The 25,792-nt window shown below is 42.5% G+C and overlaps 1 protein-coding gene across 1 annotated transcript in view; it reads left to right on the top strand.

Annotated features, from left to right (window-relative positions):
• Positions 1 to 25,792, top strand: part of CPAMD8 (C3 and PZP like alpha-2-macroglobulin domain containing 8) — a 7,231,600-nt gene that overhangs the window by 5,065,098 nt on the left and 2,140,710 nt on the right. The window contains exons 25-26 of the mRNA XM_044054766.1: positions 13,172 to 13,328; positions 22,061 to 22,135. Of these exons, the coding sequence (XP_043910701.1) occupies positions 13,172 to 13,328; positions 22,061 to 22,135 (232 nt within the window). The remainder of the gene's footprint in view (positions 1 to 13,171; positions 13,329 to 22,060; positions 22,136 to 25,792) is intronic.

Raw genomic sequence — 25,792 nt, 5'->3', positions numbered from 1 at the left:
GTATCAGAATTACAAACTCTTTCCAATTGCCACCCTTATTTAATTTTTCACATAGACAGAGTTTCTGTCAGAACCAATCCCTCCTTCCTACCAAAAGTTTGCTCTGAGTCAAATTTAATCAACCAGCAGAACTCCCCGTTTTCTTCCCTAATCATGACAACAAGGCAGAATATAAATGCCACCAACTGGATGTGCATAGACAGTTATGTTTCTACTTGCACAGGGCAAAAGAACTCAGAAAATCTGACCAATTGTTTATATCATTTTCAGAAAACAGAAAGGGTACTTCAGTCTCAAAAGTGACCTTATCGAAATGGCTTACAGACACCATCACTTAAGTTTATAGCTCACAGCGCAAACAACTGCCAGGAAAAATTCAAGGGCATTCCACTAGACTAGAGCATTATGTACCTCTACTGCATTTCAGGCCAGACTGCCTTTGGACTCAGTTTGTGCGGCAGCTACTTGGGTTAATCCTCATACCTGCATTACTCATTACAAGGTAGATGTGGCCTCCCGGAACAGGGTATCCTTTGGTTCCACTGTTCTGAAGAGTTTATTTTCTTGAGCCACCCAAGAAAGAAGGTGCTGGGGACGCTGTCCCAACAAGCAAGAATGAAGGTGAGATAGGGACAACATAACTTAAAGAAGTTATGTACTCACCATAACGTTCCATGTTTGTTGTCCATGATCTCGCCTTCTTTCTTGCATCCCTCCCCCCTTCCTCTTCCTGGAGGATTGAAAGGAATTATCTGTTATTTGGCTATATGTGCTATGATTCCCTTCCTGCCTCATGATAAATGTTGTCTTACTGGTATTGACAAGTATATATAAATATATTTGTGTGTGTGTGTGTGTGTGTGTGTGTGTGTGTGTGTGTGTGTATATATATATATATATATATATATATATATACATATATATATTATATATATGTTTAGTGTAGTGTTATGGGTTCTCACAAACGAGATCTGGGTAACTCTGGCTAGGCCTGTTGGGATAGTGCCTAGCCTTGAGCCAGTGGCAGCTCTCGAACTTTAGAATGCAGCCGAGTCAGAGCAGAGTATCAGCTCCGAAGCCCAACAAGCAAGAAAGAAGGCAAGATCATATACAACAAACATGGAACGTTATGATGAGTACATAACTTCTTTTTGTATTTATTGGGTGTTCACAGGTAATTATGTTTTTATTTACATAGGATAAAAGAAATCAGAAAGACAGACGAGTTGTTTGTTTCTTTAGCAGATTTGAAATTGGGAAAGTAAGTGGCAAAAATAACTAGCCAGATGGCTGGCTGACTGTATTTCTTTTATCTGTAACAAACTGAGTCTAACCCTTATAAAACCTGTAAGAGCCCATTCAACTAGGTCCATAGCAACTGCTTCAGTCTTTCTATCCAGAGCTTCCATGGACGATATATGTGCAGCTGCAGCCTGGGCAAATCCTCATACATTTATCACTCATAAATTTCAGCTGTGCCCAGGAATATCCTTCCTTAGAGTCCACCCGGAGTTTTATGTAGCTGGAGACTGTCCTAACAGTTAAGGATAGAATGAAAATTGACAACATCAGATAAAGAAGTTATGTACTCACCATAACACTCCATCTATGTTGTCCATTTTCATTCTTCCTCAGCTTCCCACCCACCAACGTCCAACCCTTATTTCAACAAACTTCTGGAAGAACAAGTCATTGTAAGGACACCACTGTCGTTTATGATTGAGCTGCAGATATAGTTCTCCCTCTAAGATGTGCATGTTTATGTATCTTTATATATGCATTGTTTTTTCACTTACTCGGTGAGGCGGGGGAGGGGGTGCTCGCTTCTGGCTCCAAGCATCTGGGCATCCAAGCACGACCCGCTCCGGGGACAGTGTCTGGTGGGGAGTTTGACTGGGGCGGTACATCTAGCAAAGAGTAATGCAGGTGTCCTAAGGCAAGCTCATTGAGGACAGAAACCTCCCATGGAGCAGAAGGGCAAAAGCTCACTTGATCTTGATTTTCAGTATGAATACAGACTGTGAAAGTGGGGCATCAGGATCCTTCGGGCTACCACTTTAGGTGAAATCAGCAAACAAGATCTAGGGTTGATGCATTATGGGTACGGGAAAAGCTTGAGACCTTCAGAAAATTTGTGTTAATGCAAAACCTGCTATTTTATCAACTTTCTACATTTTTAAGAGCAATATTTAAAAACTGTCCCTATTTTTGGTCCTTTGTCCCACCATTATTTACATCTTTGTCCAGATTTCTTGCTTTGAGAGGTTGAGAGGTACATGTCCAGGAGATTCCAGAATTTCTGGCTGGGAGCCAGTCACTGTCAGTTCAGGGCATTGCCATTTCGTCTCACCACAGCCACCTGGGTGTTCACCAAAGTTATGGCAGTGGTGACAGCTCATATACAACTGCACGGGATCCAGGTTTTCCCTTACCTAGATGATTGTCTCCTAAATGTTACCTCCAAGCATCTACTGCTGAATTGGTAGACTTTTCTTCTCAGACTTGCATACCAGTTGAGAATAGGTGCATAGGTGGTTAGTAGGCTAAAGACCACAAGGGCCTTTTTAAGCCTAGCCATGCATCCCAAATCTCTGACAAGTTCTGATACCCTTGATAAGTGTAGACAGGGCCTTGAGAGATGAAACATTTACAATATAGGGCCTGGAGATGAACCATTTACAGGTTGCCTGTGTCCATTAGAGATATAGGTGCCAAACCACTGATGAATTTCCTGTTCCCCATCCAGTTGTCCAGGTTGCACTTGAATTGGGTTAGGGAGGAACTCTGCTTTACATGGATGGGGTTCTATTCCAGAGAAGGAATACTCTCTGGGATACATACCGTATCTCCATCAGATCCTTTTTATATCACAGACAAGGTTTAAGTCTTTAGAATGGGTAATTCAGGTGCTGTTGGTTTTGTGGATATGCAGGTGGTCCATCAGAGTGAGGTCTGACAATGCCCTGTATGTTAGGCATAGATCGCCCCCAAAAGCCTGTAGGAGACAGTATAGGGATAGAGTCTTGAGGCGGCCTGCATAGGACATTTTACTTAAGCCCTGTATTCTTTTAGTGAGGAACCTCTGTGGATGTTCCAATTGTAGGATATGTATGGTTAGGTACATACCAAAGGGGCATTGTACTCAGTAGTAGGTATGATGAATGCCGAATACAGTGGAACAGTGACTTCCTTGGACTTAGATGCCATAATTGGTTTATACATTGCTCAGCATAGAATGATTTCCTCACTACTGTAGACATGTGATGGTCAAAGTCTAGATTACTATCCATGTGTGTCCCTAAGTACCTGACTATTGGGTCAACTCTAAGGGGTGTGTTGTCAGTACTGATAGTAACCAGGGTTGGATGACTTCCCAAAGGATATTATTATGCTTTGCTTGGCATCTAGTTTTAATCCATGGCTCTGACACCAGTTGTTTATCTGTGTCAGCCCCTCCTGGAGAACATTTGTGTCAGTGTGGGATTCAGTGACTGCTCCTAATTTGCAATCATCTGCAAATTTAGTCAGCCAGAGACCACTGACATTGACCTAGACTTCAGAAAAGTAAATGCCAAAAAGGAGCGATCCAAAGACTGATCCCTTAGGGATTCCACTTGTGACTGACCTCTTTATAGAGGTGGACTCCCCAATTCTAACTTCCTGGGTCCTGTCTGTGAGCCAGTTGGCTATTCACCGGGTGACATACATGTTTGTACCAAACCTGTTGAGTTTGTCAACAATGCCCAAGTGAGGTATTGTGTCAAATGGCTTGGTCCGCTTAAGGTAGGCAGGGTGAACCATTTTGGCTTTATCTATTGCTTTGGTGACTTTCTTAAAGTCCACCAGGTTCAGTAGGCATGATCTGCGCTTGACAAAACCAAACTGGGGTTGGGTCCAGTGTCTGGAGGTTTACTGTATCACTGTTGATCATTTCCATGATAATTCTTTCCATGGATTTCATGTAAGACTAGTGAGACTTATGGCTCTATAGTTTCCAGGGTCTGTAGATGGCCCACCTTTGTGCAGAGAGATGACTGTTGCTGCTCTCCATTCATGAGGCACGAAGCCTGTTTGGAGGCTATAGTTAAATAGCAATTCCAGAGGCCCTTATAGGTCATGTTTCATGCTATTTAGAAGGCATCCTGGGATATTTTCTGGGCCCATTTGTGCAGTGTTCTTGGCCTTAGAGCATTAAGGACATGTTCCTTAGTGATGATAGAGGGAGTTATATTTGGTGGTATTTCCTGAGGGTAGGTTAAGGGGGGAGAGGGGGGTAAAGTTGGTGCTGAATTTATCAGTCAGTAGGTTTTTGCTATATCTTCTGGCTCAGTATAGGTGGCTCCATTTACAATGAGCTCTGCACACAATTGTGTATTGTCTTTGACGTTGCAGAAATACCTAAAGAAGGCTTTGTGGATGTCCTTGGTCTGGGAGGGAAAAACTACATCAAATTTGGCTTTGTTAGACTTTATTTGTCCTCTGAGATGTTTGTTTAGTTTGATGATAGTGCTTTTATCCTGCTGGATGCTGCACCTCCTAATTTTTGCCATGATTTTCTTTCTTCTGTTATACAGCCTATTGATTTTGTGATTCCAACAGTGGCTTGTTTTTTGAGTTAGTTCTGTACGTCTTCCTGCTGGGTACATCTGCCTCTATGCAGCTATTAACATGCTTGGTTTCTGGGAACAGTTCTACATAGGCAGCAGTGTTCTCAGTGTTTGTGGGGGTTTGAAATTTTGTCAGGTTATCTCTTAATAGCAGGAGCCTTAGAGTACTCTTAGGAACCTTAGAGTAGTTCCTGAATATTCCAGGTTTAGCTGGGGGTCCATTTTTTTTATTTTTACTTCAAAGGAAACCATTTTGTGGTGTGACCTTACCAGGGAAGACATTACAGTAGGGGGTGTGCAGTACTCTCCCATATTAGTGAGTACCAGATCCAGTATGGCTGCACCCCTGGTTGGTGTCTTGACTGTCTGGTTCAGGGAGTTTGTGTTTACAAAATGCAGGAATCTCTGTGCCTGTACGTTTGGTGTTCTATAAGATTTCCAGTTAATAGTGTGGTAATTAAGGTCACCCATGAATATGGTATTGGATTGGATGGTTAGTGTTTCTAATAAGTTTAAATAGATGGTACAGGTTCCCTGGGTCATAGAGGGGGACTTGTAGCTGGCAAAGAAGTGATGTAGGATTTTGCCTATGGTGATTTGAACATGAAGCAGCTCAAGTGCATTGTTGTCCTGTTTGACCAGCCTTGAGGTGTATTTATTTTTTATGTAAATAAAGATGCCTCCACCTTTAGTCCCTGTCTGTGTAGTAGCTGGTCTAAATCTGTGGAAGGCTTTATAACCTTGCACTGTTGGTGTGCTGTCCCTGGCTTTAAACCATGTCTTAATGACAGCACAGTCATAAACATTCTCTTGGGTGAAGAGAGCTTCTAGGGAGTGCAGTTTTTTGTTTAGACTCCTAAACCTAGATAAGTCAGTCATATGAAGAACAAATTTCACCTACACAGCAAATAGAATTTATAGGATGCCAGACAGCCACAGTTGAACAAGTTGCCAAACTTCCCATTTACAAGGGTCCAGTCTATAAGAAAAGTAGCTTTTCAAGTAGTTCCTCATCCCCTCCACTGGCAAGACTGATTCACTGTATGCTGGGCCTGATGGCGTCTACCATTAGATTAGTCACTTTAGTGAGGTACCATATGAGAGTACTGAATTGGACACTGTCCATTCAGTGGTTACAGAGCGTTTACCCACTACACACCAAAATATGTCTCACTCAAGTATACAGAAACCATATAGTTTGGTGGTTAACTTCTCCATCAGTAGTAGAGAGCAGACACTTCTGCCCACCTGTTTCCCAGGCCACAGTAACCACAGATGCTTCCCTTCTTGGGTGGGGGCCATTACAAAGAGAAGACAGTTCAAGGGACTTGGTCATCAGTAGAGGCCAATCTTCACATCAGTGTCGTGGAAATGAGGCAGTCCTCCTAGTGTTTCAGGCATTTCAGAACTTACTACCCAAGGATGTAATTTCCATCCAGGCAAACTATGTCAGTGGTATGGTACATCAGCAAACAAGGTGGAAGTTCATATCCTCTTTGTTCGGAGGCCATGCAAGCAAGTCTGGCAATGGGCAAGGTCTTCCCATTACTTTCTGGTAGCAATGCATATTTCTGGGCTGTCAAATATACCAGCAGACAGATTGAGCTGATGTATCCCATTACCTCACAAGTGGTCTTTCAATCAAACAGTTGCAACAGAGATCTTCAGCCACTGGGGCCAGCCTTGCTGCAGTCTCTTTGTCCCCCTACCTAAACAAGAAGTGTAGCAGTTACTTTGCCATCATCCCTCCTCAGAGGGTGTCAGAAAGAAATGGTGTAGTCCACATTTGGCCGCCAAGGTCTCCTGTATGCAGTTCCACTGATACCTCTCCTAACAAACTTCACTCAGAAAGCCACAAAGTGCAATATAAAAGTGATCCTCATTGCCCTCTTTTGGCCCTGGCAGGTATGTTTCCCCTTCCTTTAACCTCACTTACTGTGCCCACCATGGGTGCTGGATTCAGCCCCAGATCTACTGACTCACCCATCTGAGATGCCCTACTGGACCTTGAGGTTGTGAAATTAACTGCATTTTTTTCAAATTTAACAATAGCCAGTGATGCCAGGCTTTCCTCTCCAGTAGTCCATATAATATCTTCTCAGAAGAATTCAACAAAAAGACTTAAAAGAGCAAATGGAATAAGTTTTCTATTTGGGTGTCCTCAAGGGGTTTGGATTCCTTTCAGCCCTTCTCCCTTTGATACTGGAATTTTTTTTCAGAGCTTTTTAGGCAGAGTTCAAGTTACTGTACTGTAAATGCTCAAATGGCTGCCATTTCAAAATTTTACATATAATACAATGGTTCATCTATTGCTTCCCTTAGATTAACTAAAGCTTTCCTTAAAAGAGCTTTCTTGTTGAGACCTCCTTTTCGAGATACAGTACTTCGATGAGATGTCACATTGCTGCTTTAGTCTTTGACTCAAAACCCTTTCTAACCTGCCACCTTAACTGATTTAAAGTTCCTCTCCTGGTAGACCATTTTTCTGATTGCCATCACCTCTGCTGTACAAGTGTTGGAGCCTTTTCTCATATTCCACAAGGATAGAATTTCACTAAGAACAAATCTTTCCTTTTTTTCAAAGATGACATCTGAAACAAATTTAGATCAACACATTGACCCACCTGTATTTTTTCCAAATTTGTTTTACCAAAGATGAACACATTCTTTATACAATAGATGTCCACAGACAGCTCAGAGTTTACTTGCATTGTACCAAAGACATCAGGAAGTCAGACCAACTCTTTTGCAAAATGAAACTAGGATAACATGTTTCAAAAGTCGCACTTTCAAGTGTTTAGCAGATTACATTTCCTTTGTTTCTAAAACAAGAGGGTTGTCTTTGCATTCAAAGTCAAAGACTAATGCCACCAGAGCAATGGCCACTTCGATAGCATTTGCAAAAAGAGTTCCTATCAGTGGCATCTGTGCAGCAAGAATGTGGTCAGCACCTCACACTTTTGTATTTGGTTATAAATTTAATGTGTGGTCCAGAGCTTGTGCATCCTTTGTCTCTGCCATTTTTCAGGAATGTCCCGCCTTGAGTTCACCCAGACCCTTTTTAGGCACCTTAGGAATCTGTCCCAAATGTTGAATCAGATCACAATAGACAACATTTACCTTAATTATAGATCCATGTTGTCTCATTTTTGTCCAATTTAACAAAAATCGCAAATCTAGACTTTGTTTAATATTAGGGAGCCATATATATGACCTCACATTGTTTCTTTATGAATGCTCATTTAATCTCTCTTCCCAATCTTTTCTGACCTCCTGTGTTTGATTCCTATATTTTATGTGCAGTATTTTATGTACCCTATTAATTATCCCTTTATTCAACAGCAGCTTCTGTTCTAGATTTTACTAAAAACTATACCATAGCAGGTCTTTCACTTAGGATTCCTCTGTCCGTTTTTGTTTGCCTGTACTCTGGTATCAATCCCTGATAAGGAATTTAGTATCTAGCCTGCAGTCCAGATGTCTTCTTGGCCTCTTCCTATTCTGTTATCTTTACCTTTCTTGTTATTTGCTCCCAGTACCTTGGTTCCTTTGCCAGTTTTTTCCAGTAAATTTTTGCCCTCTCTTGTCTGTTCTCTGTACTGCTAATTGCACTCATCCCTAATGGCAAAATCTTTTTCCATTCTCGTGTTGGATTGGTTCTTAGAATACTTTCTGCTACTTTATTAATACAATATTGTGTATGGCTGTTGTTCGCCTTAAAGTTCTGCATCCAAAATTCCAGTCTTTCCATATTTCTTGAATTTGCCCCATGCTTCATCATCATCCCTTTCCACTTTGAATAATAGCTTTTTGCTTGTATTATGTACTCGAGCCTTAATTGTGTAGCTCCAAAACATCCCTTTAAATCAGGTAATCCTAAGTCACCTTGTTCTATTGGAAGGATCAGCTTATCCCACTTGACTCTTGCCCTCTTCCCCTCCAAGATAAATTTCTTCAGCTCTTCACTAATTATTGTCCACAACTTCTCCTCTGGTTGATATAAATATGTCCGATTTCTATGGAAACTAAAGAGACTAAAAACACCTCTGTTGGTTGATAGAAATATGACAGACCTGTATATAAACTAAAGGGACTTAAAAACATTTTTCTGCTTGTATCTTTCAATCCATATCCATAAACAAGAGTTTCCAGTTTCTCAGTTTCTCAGTTTTTGTATTACCTTTTGTTTAGTCTCTTGTTTGTTTGTCTTTTGTTTATTCATTAGCTGCCATAACAGAATTCTTTTTACTCCATACTTCTAAATACTTCATTTTTTTGTGTCTCCATAAATGAGTTTTGCTGAACCAATTCATGTGTGGGTACATAGTTTTAAGCTGTAGCCTTTTTTTATCTTCATTAGTTTTAGATCCCCAAAAGACTTGAAACTGTGTCAAAATGTTCCACAACACTGAGATGTCCTTTTCTGGTTTTATCGGGTACAAAATATTGTCTGCAAATAAAGCCAACTTTTCTTGATTACCATATCGATTATATCCTTGAATTCCTGAATCTCTTGTTTTCTTTGCCAGTGGCTCTAAATGTGAAACAAATAACAAAGGGGAAAGAGGACACCCCTGCCTGGTTCTTCTCTTCAGGTAACTTGTCAGAGAGGAACCCTCTCACTTTAATTTTTACCTATGATACTTCATAGATCCAGATAATTAACCTTATTATTGCATCAGTGAATGCAAATGCTTCTATTGCCCTTCTCCTAAAATCCCAGCTGATGCTGTCAATTGTAGGAGTGTTCTTAGTGGACAATTGAGAACCACTCATGTCAGTCATAGGAGAAGGAGCAGATAAAGGTTCTTCACTTACCAAATAATAATCAATGTTGACCAACACAGCAGTTAAAACCAAAAAACAAACACTTTAATGAATTAAAAAACAGTCTCCACCAAACGTGGTAAAGAAACAACAAATTCACCAGAGAAAACAAAAAATCACCACTGCAAGCTGTAGAGTCAGACTGACTAAGTGCTTGTTACCTCCAAATAAGTCCAAAACTGCTGTTCTTAAAAGCAAGAAATATTTATTGTGGCACACAATGAACTGAACGCTTTCACCCACCATAAACCTAGGGTGTCATCAGACTTGAAAACAGCACATCACTCAATCCTTAAATAAGGAAAATCAAACACAGGTGACCCATATCTAATATAACTGCTTAAAGATATACGCCATGTCATAAAAATTCATTCTGAAAAGCACATATAAAAATGTACACTTTAAAACCTTGTATGTTGTCAGGAGTATGAATACCTTATAATAAAGACATTGTGTTATATTAGCAGTGTTGAAGTCACTATTTTAACTGTGCTCTTAGCTTCAATACGCTGCCAATAGAACAAGCTTCATTAATACCAGGGCTAGCCATGGCATTCAATCTTAGTTGCCATGCCATTTCTTTATATTCCATACTTTTTGCATTCCCCCCACAGTTATTCATTTGCACTCTATCTATAATAAAAATATATATTTTTTAAATTAGTGCAGTTGGTAGAATGGATATAGAGAGCATTACTGGTTTTCTTATTTTTTATATCTCGTGTGTGTTCTGCCATACATTCCCTCAATTTTCTAGTAGTTTTCCCTACATAGAATGCCTTACAGGAAATGCAGGAAGCTACATAACCTACATAATCTGTATTATAGTTACACTTGCCAGGACAACATAACGTTCTGTTGTGTCCAGGAATGACAATTTATGGATCATCATTAACAAATGTGCACATTCTACATCAACCATATTTAAACATTTTCGAATTTAGATTTCTGTGTTTGTATGTGGACCTATTTGCACTTTCAAACCAATTTTTCAGGCTTCTGCTCTTAAAATATGTTACAATGGGTCTGTCCCCAAGCTTAGAAATCTTAGGTTTGGTTGTAAAATATAATAATTCTTATGGGCAATATATATAGTTGACATACTCAGCAACCACCAGAGTGTGTTTTATTCCCAAGAACTGGTTTTTAAGCTTGGGGACAGACCCATTGTAATATTGTATGTAATTTGGTTGCATACAAACTCAACATAACGAGAACAGACCCTCACAAATGCAAACTTCACCATGGAGTCTTCCAGGATTTGATCCAACTGTATGGAATACCTCAGATCTGTTTGCCTCTTTTTAGAACAGATAAATTGTGGTCCAGGATCCCTTGCAAACTGGCCTGAACGACAGATGCCTTCTCATTCCCATGAACTAGACTATTCCTGTAAGCTTTTCTCTTGATATCCAGAATTCTAAAGATCCAGAAGAACTCCCCAAAAATTGTGGTGATGAATCCGTTGTGGCTCTGGTCAACAATGCTTATTCCTTCTTTGCAGTCTGATCAAGAGCAAGTGCGTCTGGCTTCCCCACAGTCTGGATTGACTTACACAAGACATGCATCCTGGAAACTCTGCAGTTACCTGCCTGGATAATATAATTTTGGTACCGTTTAAGCAGCTTTTTCTGAAGATGTGTAGCAGGTATTAAAGGGGGCAAAAAAAAAAACTGCTAATAGGAAAGGGTCTGCTACAAATACTTACATGCTAGTAGCTCACAACACACTTGCTTGCTGCTAGTTGCCCAAAAAGCAAGTGCTTGAATTCTTACTAGCCCAATGTCCCATTTCTGTGTAGTCCTCCCAACATCTGACCCTATAAAACTATATAGCCCTACCAAAATGTAAATTCTAACCCCAGTTCCAACCAAAGTCCTTTCTCCCTTATTCTAAAACACCACTTCTCCTTCCTAACCCTAAAGTCCCTGGCCGCTCCCTGAACTTAAAACTTCGACCCCCTCCTTAAATCTAAATTCCTTGATTGCTCTTTAATACTAAAACTCCCTTCACTCCACATGGCTACTTGCCCAAACTCCTATTTGAGTTCAAGCAGTAGCAACTTATATGAGCTACAGAATGCTGTAGTCCCTGGCTTTGAGACAGTGGTTGTCAAGTGCATGTATTGTTCCCTGTAGGAATCATATTTGTGTAAGTAGAAGAGATTTTCTAGTTGGTGCCATTCCAAGAAACTGGACTGTCTTAAAGCCCATCTGTCTCTGATTCTTATTTAGGTTCATAGGTTAGGTTCATAGGTTCATACTAGGCTATCTGCCCTAGGGCATTTATAAGCCTAGCCAGAGTGTGTTTGGCTTTCGCCACCCATTTTAAATTAATTTTGCTATGCCTTTTTTTGAGGTTAGTATACTGTGCCTCTGTCTAACAGTGACACAGAAGTGATAGCCGGGGTAAACCTACGATCTCCCATCCACTCATCAAGATTCCTCTTGAAGAGAGTCAAGTGTGGGACTCTGCCTAACCTGGACTGGGATTTTATTGCAGAGTGAAGGGAGCCTCTGGGTTATGAATCTGTCCCTCCAGCATGTCCTATTTATTTCAGTGCTGAGGCTCAAGTCTCTCGAGCGCGTAGCTCGATGGGATTTTGATTTTCTGAGGTGCAGCATGTCCGAGTTTCTGTCTTCTGTCCTTTCTTTTTCAGGTTTTAACATGGAAGACAGTTTTTACTCATTGTTCCAACATCTGCTAGGAGTGTATCTGAGTTACAGCCACTCATGGTATATCAGCCTTACCTCCACCTCCTTTTTCTCAAGGACAGGGTTTCTTTGAGAAATAACATTTATTTTATGCCTAAAGTGGTCTCCGACTTTCCCTTGAGCCAGTCTATTTATGACCCCAAGAACAAGAGAGAGAAGGTTCTTTACACTCTGGATGTCGCAGACAGCTCAGATACTTTCTAGACAAAACTCAGTCCTTCAGGAAAGCTGATCAGCTGTTTCCTATGAAGGTAAGAGGAAAGGCAATGAGTGTCAGAATAGACAATTTTAAAATGGTTATCTCATGCTCTTGCGTTTCATTAATCTCACAATAATAAACCACTTCCAGGCAGGGTTTGTGTCCATTCCATCATGGCTTTTGCTTCTTTGGTGGTTTTCTGGAAAGGGGTGGTCTGAAGAAGTATTCTAGAGGCAGCGACCTGGGTCCCCTGTACATACTTTTACAAAACACTACAAACTGAATTCCTTTTCAAGGTACAGACCAGGCTTTGCAAGGACCATTGTCCAGGGGTTCCTGGAGTCTTAGTTTACATTTCCTCCTGTAAGTTATGGCAACCAACCCAAATAGCTTAGGCTGCAGAAATAGTGTAATGTTGAACATAATGTAGTTTGTAAGTAAACTTACTATAACAGTAGACATTCTATTACATCAGTCTTGCAATAGCCACCCCTCCTTCTAGACCTTTTCTTTTGTTGTGATTTCTTTTATATTGTCAATGTGTGGATGTTTATATCCTTGTGTATATCATTTACCTTTTAGTAGGTTTCCTAGCATTATTTCTTTCAGGGCTATTGCCTTCCTTCTATGCAAAAAAGCTCTAGAAAGTCTACTGTTACAGTAAGTTTACATACACAACTGTGCTTATTGCATCATCCCTTCCTAGTATACCAAAAAAAAAAATGCAAACTGATGAATAATTTTTTTCCCCACTGTATGACATATTCTGAAGAAACTTTTGGTTGCTCTAGTAACTCTAACCAAGGATTGCTTGGTGATTGCAGGTTGACTGCCTTTGTCCTGAAGTCTTTTGCTCAGTCTGGTAGCTTTATTTTCATTGATCCAAAAGAGTTGATGTCTGCAAAAGAATGGATTATTCAACACCAAAAGGAAGATGGCTCATTTCCTGCTGTTGGCAGAATACTGAACAAGGACATTCAGGTGAAAAATATAGTTTTGTACTTGACAAAAATGCTTAATCTGTCTGCGTTGGTTAATTATTCATGTTAAGTTGTCTATCTCGCCTTCATTCTTGCTGGATGGGTTCGGAGCCGACCTCGGCTCCGACTCGGCCACTCTAAAAGCTCGAGAGTTGGTTCCACCGGCTTGAGGCTCCCCTTATATCCCACAATGCTAGGCGAGAGTTACCTCAGATCTCGTTTGCCGCTACAGCTTCGAGGTTGGTTGCTTCTACCGGTTCCTGGTGAGTGCTAATTTTCTTGTAAAAATTACTCTTTAAAACCCCTTTTAAGTTAATATTCTTACTTAGTTAGTGTAGATTAGAAAACTTTATTCCCGACCCTAAATATTTTCCGTTTTCTTTCCCTAGAACCTTTGGTTCTTCCATTGGGCCTTTAGGCCTTCCCTTCCCTAGTGGAGTGTGTGTGTTTTTTGTAGTTTATTCTAGTTTAAATTCTAGTGTTACTACTAATTTTATTGTGTTTTCCTGACAGGGTATAACTTGTGTGTTTGTGTGCGTGTTTATGTACACCTGTCAGTTTAAAAAAAAAAAAAATGTCTAAAGAAGCAAAGGTCTCCGGATTCAAGAAGTGTGATGCGTGCTGTCAGAAAATGTCTCTGACAGACGCTCACACTTCTTGTGTCTATTGTCTGGGGCCTTTGCACCTGCAGGACTCCTGTGCTGTGTGCCATGGCTTCAGCCCCAGGGTCGTGCAGGAAAGAAAAAACAAATTAATTCTTAGAGGCTTACTGAAGCCAGAGGATTCCCTGTCAGTTTCAACAGGGAAGCCCTCTAAGGCATCGAGGTCTTCGGTTCCGGCTTCTGAGCCGAGACCTCAGGTTGCTCAACCTTTGCCTTTATCGGCTCCGGCTGGAGCCGATAAGTCTCAGTCCACAGTTTCTGTGGCTCCTCGCTCGGCCGGAGCCGAGGTTATTGAGGTTCCCGTGTCGGCTCCGACCAGACCGTCGGAGCCGACAACTAGGAAGAGGTCCAGGTCACCATCTCTTGGCTCCGTTCATTCGGCTCCAGAATCTCCCCTGCTGTCTGAACGGAGCCAAAGGTCTCACTCCTCTAGGTCATCGAGGCTGTCGGATCATGACCTTCAGAGGGTAGTGAGTCGACTACTTAAGTCCGAGGCACTAGCCCAGATGCTTCAGAGCCCGACTCATCAGTCGATGCCTGCCCCGTCCATCAACTTTTTCCTCCTTCGACTCTCTTGAGTTCGAGCCGGGTCGCCGGAACCGAGACTGTGATTACGCCGGAGCCGAGACAATTGTCTTCGGCCCGTCGGCTCCGCTTTCTTCTTTGGAAGAATCTCGGCGCCGGACTTCCCTCGTCGGCTCCGAGGGGGTGAGTGGCATCGGACCCTTGTCCGACCCCCCTCTCCCTCTCGGGGCTTCGGCGCTGGTGAGTTCGGCTCCGACATCGGCCTCGGAGCCATCACTGTCGGTGCCGAGGGGGGTTCTTAGCTCCTCGGAGCGGGGACCTCTGGCTCTGCCTGACAGGGGTGCATTCGAGGTCATGCGGAGTGTGTTAGAGCCTGGCACTACTCCACAGTCGGCTCCGTCCGCCCCTCCCTCTATGCTGCCTCAGGGTAAGTCGACTCACTCCCTCATTCCGGACCGCAGAGAGCCAGCTCCTCAGGAGCCCCCTGTGGGGATTTCATCCTCTTCCGAGGCCTCTCCTGATTTGGCAGAAGAGCCCCCTCGGAAGAGGAAGTGTAAGAGGAAACACATTGACTCACCTGAGTCTATCACGTCAGACACAGATTTGGATGATTCTGAGGGTTCCCCCGTTCCCCTTCTGAAGATGTCTCATTTGCAGACATTCTGGAGATCCTGAAACAGAGGGGAAATTGGCCAGCCCTCAACCCTTCGGAGGACGAATCTGTGTATCTTGAGGCGTTTGGCTCTCGTCCTTCCATCTCCTGGGTGTCCCCTCCCTTCGACCCCCTCATGCAGGTGGTTGCTAAGAAGGCATGGACGGCTCCTGATTCAGTGGACCCCACTCCCAGGAGACCCTCTAAGTTCATCACAGCTCCAGCAGACAAGCAATTTTTATCAAAAGGAGTTTCTGTGGATGCTATGGTGGTAGCTGCTGCCACAAAGAAGGAACTGGCTGATCCTTCAGTACCTGTCCATCCACCTAACAAGGAATCTAGGTCCATGGATAGGTACGGGAAGCGGATGTTCTCCTCAGCGACATTTACCATGCGTTCGCTGAACTACCTGTGCCATTTCACTGCCTTCAAAGGGACTTGATCAAGGAAGCGAGTGAAATGTTAAAGGATCCTACAGCTGCGGGTTTCCAAGACAAGATGAACACGCAGCTGGCTACCCTTAATTCCATATCCAACTCCTCCATGTGCCTCCTTTCTTACGCGGCCGATGGAGCGAGCAGAGCCGCAGGGACAGGTGTAGCCTTACGTAGGCACGCCTGGATGCGGCTATGTAATTTTGCGGACCCTTTCAAGACGTCTTTCACGAACTCCCCTTTTGATGGATCATCTCTTTGGTCCTCAAGTGAAAGAAACCCTGACTAGGTGCGAGACTGATGGCAAGACCCTTTCTGCCGTCGGAGTCCGTTTTTCGACTCCTTCCAGGCCTTACCCCAAAGGCCAGAAGGGTGGAAAGATGTGGTTCCGTAAACAATCTCAAGGGACTTCGCCTGATGCACAGAGTCATTTTCCTACCAAAGGCAGAGGTGGGAATAACAATGGTAGACGTCGCCTTAGGGGCAGGGGGGGTCCGCAGAACCAGGGCAATCGGGAAGCCTTCCCTGACAAGCCCTTTCAGCATCCCTGAGGTGTTGCCCGACTGCCCATCTTCGGAGGCAGTCGGGGGAAGATTGTCACTGTACCCAGAAGCCTGGCTATCCCTGACTCAAGACAAATGGGTACAGTCCATCATTTCCGAAGGCTATTCTATCCCCTTTCTTCGCTGTCCAAATCAGTCAAAAAAATCCCTTCCAGATGTTCCACCCGCTCAAAGGGATCTAGCAGCTTTGGAAATTTCAAAACTGCTTGCAAAAAGAGCAATTCAGCCAGTGCCAGCAGACCAACAAGGATCCGAATCTACTCAAGGTTCTTTTTAGTTCCAAAGAAAACAGGGGACTGGAGACCGATATTGGATCTCAGTGTCTTGAACAAATCAGTCAAGAAAACAAGATTTCGGATGGTCACGCTGCAATCCATTCTTCACCTTTTGGGCAAAGGAAACTGGATGTGCTCTATAGACCTTCGGGATGCGTACTATCACATAAAATGAACAGACGCTCCAGAAGATTCCTCCGCTTCAGGCTGGGAACCAGTCATTTTCAGTTCAGGGCCCTGCCCTTTGGTCTCACCACTGCCCCCGGTGTTTACCAAATGCATGGCAGTGGTAGCTTCTCACCTGAGACGACAAGGATTCCAGGTGTTTCCATATTTGGACGACTGGCTCCTCACAGCTCCCACCAAGCATCTCCTTCTGATGGCCAGAGATCATACTTTTCGCTTGTCAAAACTGGGTATTTCAATAAATTGCGAAAAGTCTGTTTTGTCGCCTTTGTCGCACTATTACCTACATAGGCGCAAATCTAGATACTATAAACATGTCTGCAAGGCTAACACACCAAAGGATATCAGACATTCACAAATTGGTGTCACTCCTTCTCAACAACAACAGAATCAAAGCCAGGTTAGTTCTAAAGGTGTTGGGAATCATGGCAGCGCCATACCTCTCCTTCCATTAGCCAGATACCACATGCGGATCCTTCAGTGGATGCTTTTACTCAATGGTCATACCAGGAACTTCCAATGTCTCACACCATTGTGATCACGCAGGCGTGCAAAAGCATCTCATGTGGTGGATGTCTTCCCCCCAGCTCCTGTTGGGAAGACCCTTTGTTCCACCTCCTCCGGTTGCTACACTGACAACGGATGCCTCCCTGATCGGGTGGGGGCATTATCAGGGCAGGACAGTCCAGGGCACATGGCAACCAAACGAATGCCACTTGCACATAAATGTTCTGGAGATGAGAGCAGTGCTTTTAGCGTTGCAAGCCCTTCAAGACTCTCTTCCCTTGGGAACAATTGCAATCCAGACAGACAATATGTCTGTAGTGTGGTACATCAACAAACAAGGCGGAACCAGATCATACCCCTGTGTCGAGAAGCACTCAGACTGTGGCAATGGGCGATTTCTTCTCAGCGTTTCTGATAGCAACGCACATCCCGGAAGTCCAATCACATTGCGGACAAGTTGAGCAGAGCTATACTCATGCCTCACGAGTGGTCTCTGAAAGACTCTGTAGTGAGAGAAATTTTTCTCAAGTGGGGTCAGCCTTGCTGCGATCTTTTGCTACTCCCCAAAACAGCAAGTGCAGAGAATATTTCACTCTATTCCCTTTACCAGGCCAACCCAGCAGAGACGCCTAGTCCAAGTTTGGCCCCGGGACTTCTGTATGCATTCCTCCTTTCCCACTGATCTCTCAAGTAATTCAGAAAGCTATCGCTCAGAAGGCATCCTTGATCCTCATTGCTCCTTACTGGCCTCGACAAGTGTGGTTCCCCTTTCTACATCGCTTTCTCTTGAGCGACCGTGGAATCTGGACCTAGTTCCAGATCTTTTGATCCATCAGTCGGGTCAGTTTCATCGCTCCTCCCTCTCTGAACCTCACTGCTTGGTTCCTCCAGTTCCAACCGTAGCCAGGCTTCCTCAATTATCTCACTCTGTTAGAGATATATTGATAGCTTCCCATAAATCTTCCACTCGAAAGATTTATTTGAGTAAGTGGAAACGCTTCTCATATTGGGCACAAGGAAAGGACATAGATCCTTTCACCGCTTCCATCCAACTAGTCCTTGATTTTCTAGCTGAACTCTTCCATGCAGGTTCATCTCCATCTACACTTAAGGTTCAATTGGCAGCTATTTCTAACTTCCATGTGGGTATTTCTGAATCTGCCTTAATGTCCCACAAACTTTGCAAAGCCTTTTTGAAAGGAGTTTTTCTTCTCAGACCTCCTATAAGAAATCCTCCTTCTCCTTGGGACCTAAATTTAGTTCTTGCTTCTTTGATTCTTTCCCCTTTCGAACCTGCAGCTTCCTGTTCCTTGAAATTGTTATCATGGAAAACTCTCTTTCTGGTAGCTATTACATCAGCTAGAAGAGTTTCAGAACTTCAAGCACTCAGTTGTCGTCCTCCTTATCTTTTGTTTCATAAGGACAGAGTATCCTTACGAACTAACCCGTCCTTTTTGCCTAAGGTAGTTTCGACATCAAATCTAAACCAAAGCATTGACCTCCCTGTCTTTTTTCCAGAGTATTCCAATAGGTCTGAACAAAAATTACACTGCCTGGATGTTCATCGTCAATTAAGGTACTACTTGGATAGAACAAAACAATTCAGAAAATCTGATCAGCTGTTTGTCTCCTATGCGGAAAGCAGAAAGGGACTTTCAGTTTCAAAGGTATCATTATCCAGATGGCTAACATCTTTGATTTCCCTGGTATATGAAATTAGACAACAAAATTGCCTAATAAACCTAAAGCCCATTCCACCAGAGCTTTGGCTACTTCTTTAGCCTTCCAAGACAGACTGCCTATTGACACCATTTGTGCAGCGGCTACTTGGGCTACTCCTCACACTTTTATTTCTCATTATAAGTTGGATTTAGCTTCTAGGCATAGAGCTAACTTTGGTTCCACTGTTCTCAGGAGTCTGTTCCGTTAGGCCACCCGGGACAAGGTGCTAGGGACGCGGTCCCATCCAGCAAGAATGAAGGAGATAGACAACTTAACATATAGAAGTTATGTTCTTACCATAACGCTCCATGTTAGTTGTCTTCTTCTCGCCTTCTTCTTAGGCCCCACCCTCCTTCCCCCTGGCCTGGACAGACCTAGAGGAGTTGTGATTGTGACCTCTCTTTCTACCACCTCTTTCTTAGACATATGCTATTATGCATATTTCTTGGTTCAGGATGTAGGTCACCCTTCTTTCTTCCTGTTGTTAGAGGTGGATTCTGTTTTACAGTTATACTGTTACTGTTATAAGCTGGGGTTAGCTTACAAACGAGATCTGAGGTAACTCTCGCCTAGCATTGTGGGATATAAGGGGAGCCTCGAGCCGGTGGAACCAACTCTCGAGCTTTTAGAGTGGCCGAGTCGGAGCCGAGGTCGGCTCCGAACCCATCCAGCAAGAAGAAGGCAACTAACATGGAACGTTATGGTAAGAACATAACTTCTATTTTTAGTCACAAACTTGTATTTATTTGAATATGTTGTGTTTTTTTTTTCTTGCTCAATTTATAAAGCATGCTTTTGTCTCAGTCACTCTCACCTCTCTTTGTACTTGTGTGTATTACATATAGATACATATTTTCATTCTAAAATTTTATGACAAAATGAAATCAAAACTGAAGATGCACAATGTGGAACAGAGTACAAGAAGTTTCAGTAATGTAAACACTGCTTCATTGCAACAGGGATAAAATAAGTTCTTGGCCCTTGGTTGGGATGTGGTGACCCAGTGAGTTGGGAGCATGCCCTTCTCTTTGTGTTAATATTATGGGACCTGAATTCCCAAACAATGCCAGTCCTGATTTTCTATATTCCTTTGTTGACACTTAAATCACACACTCCTCAGATCTTTTATCTCTTCAATACTTAGTTATGTGAATGGCTGTTTTTCTTCATGCTATCTGCTTATCCCATCCAAACAGGGTTGGAGAAGGAGGCTCCTTTCCTCCAAGCAGAGTGGCATAAAATGGCATTTGTTAAATATAGCAGGCAGACTTAACATGTCAGTATGCATTATGTTTTAAAATATTGGAACAAGTTACAACTACTTATATGCCCAGAGTGAACCATGCAATAAGTAGCCCTTAATGCAGTTTAAAGTGGTAAAAGCAGGGCTGCAAAGTCTGATGTTTCTTGAATGAAATGGACATGTCAGCAGAGTAACAGAGTAGAGTTACAATGAACAGCAGCAGCACCACACTGGCACTTGATTTATGAACAGTGACTGGGTTTCTGGTATTGGCAGGGACATACATTAGTTATTTTTTACCTATTCTCTTAAATAACCTAGAAACCTGCACTGTTTTTGTTAATTTCATTCATAAGGGGGACAGATGCCCCTACTTAAACCTCTAGTACTGCCTCCACCTTTATAACGAAGATTGTTGTGGATTTTTTAAGGGGTTGCCACCCTCTTACAAAATGGAATTAATGCTAAAGAAAATGGCAAAATACATCATAAATATCACTGTTAGGGAACAAATAGCTGCTGTGTTTTATTTTTCATCTCGGTTTTTTTTTAGACTTCTCTTCAACTGCAATAAAGTATTACCTACTCCTCTTCTCCTGTCAAACACTATGACAATTACTAAGAAGGGATTGGCCAATCAGAACCTTGTGTAACAAGCAGCTGTGCAAATCACTCAAAATGATTCATTGTCCAAAATTAGTAGCATCTGACTGCTGATCTTCTTTCGCCAGGTACTCTTCTTGTTTTGATATCTTTCTGAAGTAATTTTAGGGTTGACTGTCCTGTTGCTGATGAAAGAACCTTTTCCTTTTTGATCCTGCTCTACAGTATTTGGAGTGTTGCCATGGTAGGACACGAGTATGCCCACTCACATCCCTACCTTAATTCTTCAGGCATGCACCGATTAGTTCAGACTTGACATCAGCAGAGCACCCAACCTCCGCTAATTATCAGCAGGGCTAAAAGAGACTTTTCAAATGCTGCTTATTGTCTGATGCTGTCTAATGTAATCAGTGTGTTGTGAATGTGTCAACATTAGTAGTACCGGCTTCCCTGAGACCTGTATTTTTAACGGATAACACTGATTTCACTTGCACAAATTAACCTGCAAGGCTATTTGAAGGTATCGTAGAGCCCCACCCAGTATTGTTACAGTCCTGTTAGGCATCTTGTTGGATTGCCTCTCTAAATGACACCCTGAGAAGAGCTAAACAACTTATTTTCCCAATGCAAATTGAGATGTCCTTGTTGACTCTCCCTCCCTCCTTGTGCCACAGTTGATTTTTACTGATTCCTGTGATATTTGTACATAAGTCTTCTATGTTTTGTACTTATGACTGGCAATGTTTTCTTGGTTTGGAAAACTACAGGACCTGCAGTTGTGGAATCATTGGGGTCTATATTAAATCCCCGAGCATTTAAAAAAGCGAACGGTGATTGATCAACCCTATGTAAGCAAAAGCTTACAACGTGGAAGTGTCAGAACAGCAATTTTATTCCCCAAGGGAAAAAAAATCATTGTTCCAACAAAAAAATAAAAATAAAATGGAAATCAATTTCAAACATTACATTAAATGGAGGGCTGCGCTCCCCATACCCCCTACTTAAATATACCAACTCTTTGCCAACATTTGCCAAAAATGGCAAAGTACCAAAGTGGCCAAGAGAATTTTGCGTTTTCAGCCTTTTAAGTTTGACCAAGACGCATTTGAAAGAATGCATCTTCGGTCCTCTAATATAGACCCAATCATGATGGGGCATAGGACAAAGGACAAGCTCCCACAAAAGTATATAAAAAAATTACACTTTAGATGCAAAGAGGTTTCTTCTGGCATGTTTTCACTTTGAGACTTAGAAAGGTAGAAGGCAAAACCAAACAATGGCAGTTTAAATTACAGGAAAACAAACTATGACTTAAAAATGTTCAGAACACAATACTGATTCCCTTATTAACTGTTTTTCAGGGTGGAATACATGGAAGGATCGCTTTGACAGCTTATGTTGTAGCAGCTCTTTTTGAAGCGGGCATTACTTCTGAGGTAAGCATGCTCTAGTATATGTTTTGCAGTTTTCATTCAGTGTGTATTGAAGTGCTGGTGCCATCAGAAAACCATATATGAGATAAGTCAACACTATAATTAACTGAGTTGTTGATTTGCATTAACAGAGAACATAATCACCATTTAGTTTTGTTTTTTAAAGTTTTTTATTATAGTGCTGTTGCCCAAATGTCCAGTTGAGGGAATAGAAGAAATGAGTAGCAGCAGAAGGTGCTTCTTTAACTGTTCATGTTGGGGCACCCTGCATGATGAGGAAAAAGCAAGAAACCAGTAAGTAGCAATACTTGTTGTAAGATCCTTTAAATAAACTAGCAAAATTGTTTACTGGACTAGTTGTTGAGAGATTATAGTCAGGAGATAGCTCTTAAAAGCAAATCTGACAAAACATTTTGTAAGTACTTTAGAATTAATTCATAGGTTCATAGGTTCATAGGTTCATACTAGGCTATCTGCCCAAGGGCATTTATAAGCCTAGCCCATAGTTATGTGGCTTTCGCCACCCCTTTAGTTTGAATAAAAACTATGCCTATCATTTTTCTGTGCCTCTGTCAAGCAGTGACACTGAAGTAATCCCTGGGGTATATCTGCGATCTCCCATCCATTGGTCAAGATTCCTCTTGAACAAGGCCAGCGAGGTGCTCTGCCTCACATGTACCGGGATTTTGTTCCACAGCATAGGGAGTCTCTGGGTGATGAATCTGTCCCTCCAGCACGTTCTATTTATAACCGTGTCAAGGTTTAAGTCTCCGCCCTTGTGGTTCTGAGGGATCTAGATTTTTGAGGTGAAGCATATTCATCAAATCTGGGTTTGACATGGCCTTATATGTCAGGCACAGGTCACCTCTGAGCAAGCGGTATGAGACTGAATAAAGCTGGAGTTCTTTCAGTCGGGCAGCATAAGACATATTTTGAGACCCTTTATCCTTTTGGTGAGGAACTTTTGGGGCCTTTCAAGCTGCATCAGGTGTCTGGTCAGATACATTCGAACGGGCATTGTACTCAATCATAGGTCTAATGAGTGATGAGTACAGGGGGAGGATGACCTCCCTTGATCTAGATGTGAATCCCTTCATGATCAGGTGGGCGATATAGAAGGTTTTCCTAACTACTTTAGCAACATGAGTGTCAAACGAAGACTACTGTCAACTTGGGTCCCCAGATCCCTGATGACTTTTTCTGTGCTCAGTGGATTTTCACCTATATGGTAGCTAGGGGTAACCTTGTTTTTCCCGAAGGGTATGACTATGCATTTTTGGCGTTTAACTTCAGGCCATGGCTCTGGCACCAGTTATCCGCTTCTGTGAGGCCCTTCTGGTGGATATCTGTGTCAGATGTGTTTTCGACTATGGCCCAGTTTGCAGTCATCTGCAAACTTTGTCAGCCATAACCCTCCTGTGTTTGCTTGTACTTCAGAAAAGTAGATGCCGAACAAGAGTGGACCCAGGACTGAGCCCTGTGGGACACCACTTGTGACAGGCTTTGAGTCTGACATGGCTCCAGCAACTCTGACCCTGTGGGTTCTGTCGCTTAGCCAGTTTGCAACCCATCTTGTGATGTATGGGTTTACATTCAAGCTGATGAGTTTTTCGATGATACCTGAGTGGGGTATTGTGTCGAAGGCCTTTGCCAGGTCGAGGTAGGCTGTATGGACTGCCTTTCCCTCATCAATGGCCTTGGTGACTGTCTCAAAAGTCAACCAAGTTTAAGAGGCAGGATCTGCCTTTGACAAAGCCAAACTGGGTTGGATCCAAAGTCTGCAAGTTCCCTATGTCTTTATTTATGAGTTCCATTATGATCCTCTCCATGGCTTTGCAGATAAGGCTTGTCAAGCTAATGGGGCGGTAATTTCCAGGGTCTGTGGAGGCACCGCACTTATGAAGTGGGACCACAGTCGCCGTGCGCCACTCCTTGGGTACGTATCCTGAGGTGAGGCTAAGATTAAACAGCTGTCCTAACTGTGGGTTTAATTCCTCGTTGAGTTCATGAAGCACACAGCCGGGGACACCATCCGGTCCCATGGATGCTGTGTTTTTGCCTTAGTGAGGGCAGTTCTCACCTGGGCGTTGGAGATGTTTGGGGGCTACAATCCTCTGGAATAGATATCTCTCCTTTTGGGGAGGGGAGAAGTTTGCACTGAACCTGTCAGCCAGTATGTTAGCAATGTGTGTAGGTTCAGTAATTTTCACATCATTTTGAACTAATTCTGAGCATATCTGGGAGTTTCCTCCTAGGTTTCTAACATAGCTAAAGAAGGCCTTATGATTGTCTTTAGAGTCCTTGGCGATTTTTCTCTCAAAATTTGCCTTGGATGATTTTATGAGAGCTCTTAGTTTTTACTTATAATGATCAAAGGTGTCTTACCTTTCAAGGATGTTGCTCTATCTTGTAGTAGCTTCCTCCTTTTGTTGTAGAGCTTGTTTATGGCTGGGGTCCACCAGACTGGACGCTTGCCTTTGGTACAGAGAGTCTTAGTTTTGTTTGGGATTGCCTGATCCATGCAGTCCTGTAGGTGCTGGTAGAAGGCATTTGTAAGTGATTCAGCGGTTTGAGTAATGTTTACCACTGGCTCAGGGGCCTTAAAGGAGACCACACTAGTTTTTAGAAGTGTGAAATCGGCTTTTGAGAAGTTTTTCACTGTGGTCTTTTTTGTTTCAGGTGGGGGCGGGATGAGGACCTCCAGCGAGATTAGTTTATGATCTGATCTCACCAGTGAGGGGTATACTTCCCTCTTTTGTTTTCTTCTTTATCACACTGCTTATTATATAAACCATTCTCTTAATGCCAGATTCATTCAGAAATACTTTACTGGGATCAGTACACTGGTATCACAGTATTTAACTAGCTACTGCCATACCATCATAAGATGTATATTAGCATTATTTAGAATATAGGATTTAAAATTGGCATTCCTTACTGAATACTTGACATCCCCAAAGGGAAGCATTGATGTATATGGCAAGACCAATAAAAAGAAGAATACCTATTCAGGCATAAAATCCATGTATTGAGAGTGAAATGTTTTACTGGAGCCAAAATTTACTTTTCCCTCATAGGTTCATGGATGAAAACTAGGCTAATGACCACAGGGACATTTTTAAGCCAAGCCATGCATCCCAACTGTATCGGTCAAGTTTTGGTACCCTTATGTTATTTTAAGGGGGTAGGGCATTCTAAATTGGCTGCAGGTGAGATTGTGCATGCGAGTGAGTGGTGCGGATGAACTACCGAGGCAGGGCTAGCCACCCTGCTGTGTAATCCTTGGCTTGAGATGATTGTCACTGTTGAAGTGACATCCCGACTCCATGTGTAAAATGGGAAAAGGGGTTGAGGATGGATGGATCGATCTATGTGTTCAACCTCAAAGGCAGTACACAACAATGTGCAGAACTAATTATAAATGGAGCCATGTATAGAAAGATAGAAGATGCAACAAATCTACTGGCTGACATACAGTTGATATAAAAAGTTTACACACTCCTGTTAAAATACCAGGTTTTTGTGATATAAAAAAATGAGACCACAATAAAACATTTCAAAACTTTTCCCACCTTTAATGTGATCTGTAACCTGTACAATTCAGTTGAAAAACAAACAAATCTATCAGGGGGAAAAATATAAAAAAATGAAAAACGTACA

This window comes from Protopterus annectens, chromosome 13.part0 (assembly GCF_019279795.1).
Source record: "Protopterus annectens isolate FY-2018-M chromosome 13.part0, PAN1.0, whole genome shotgun sequence".
NCBI lineage: Eukaryota > Metazoa > Chordata > Ceratodontiformes > Protopteridae > Protopterus > Protopterus annectens.
This window is presented reverse-complemented; position numbering and strand designations above follow the sequence as displayed.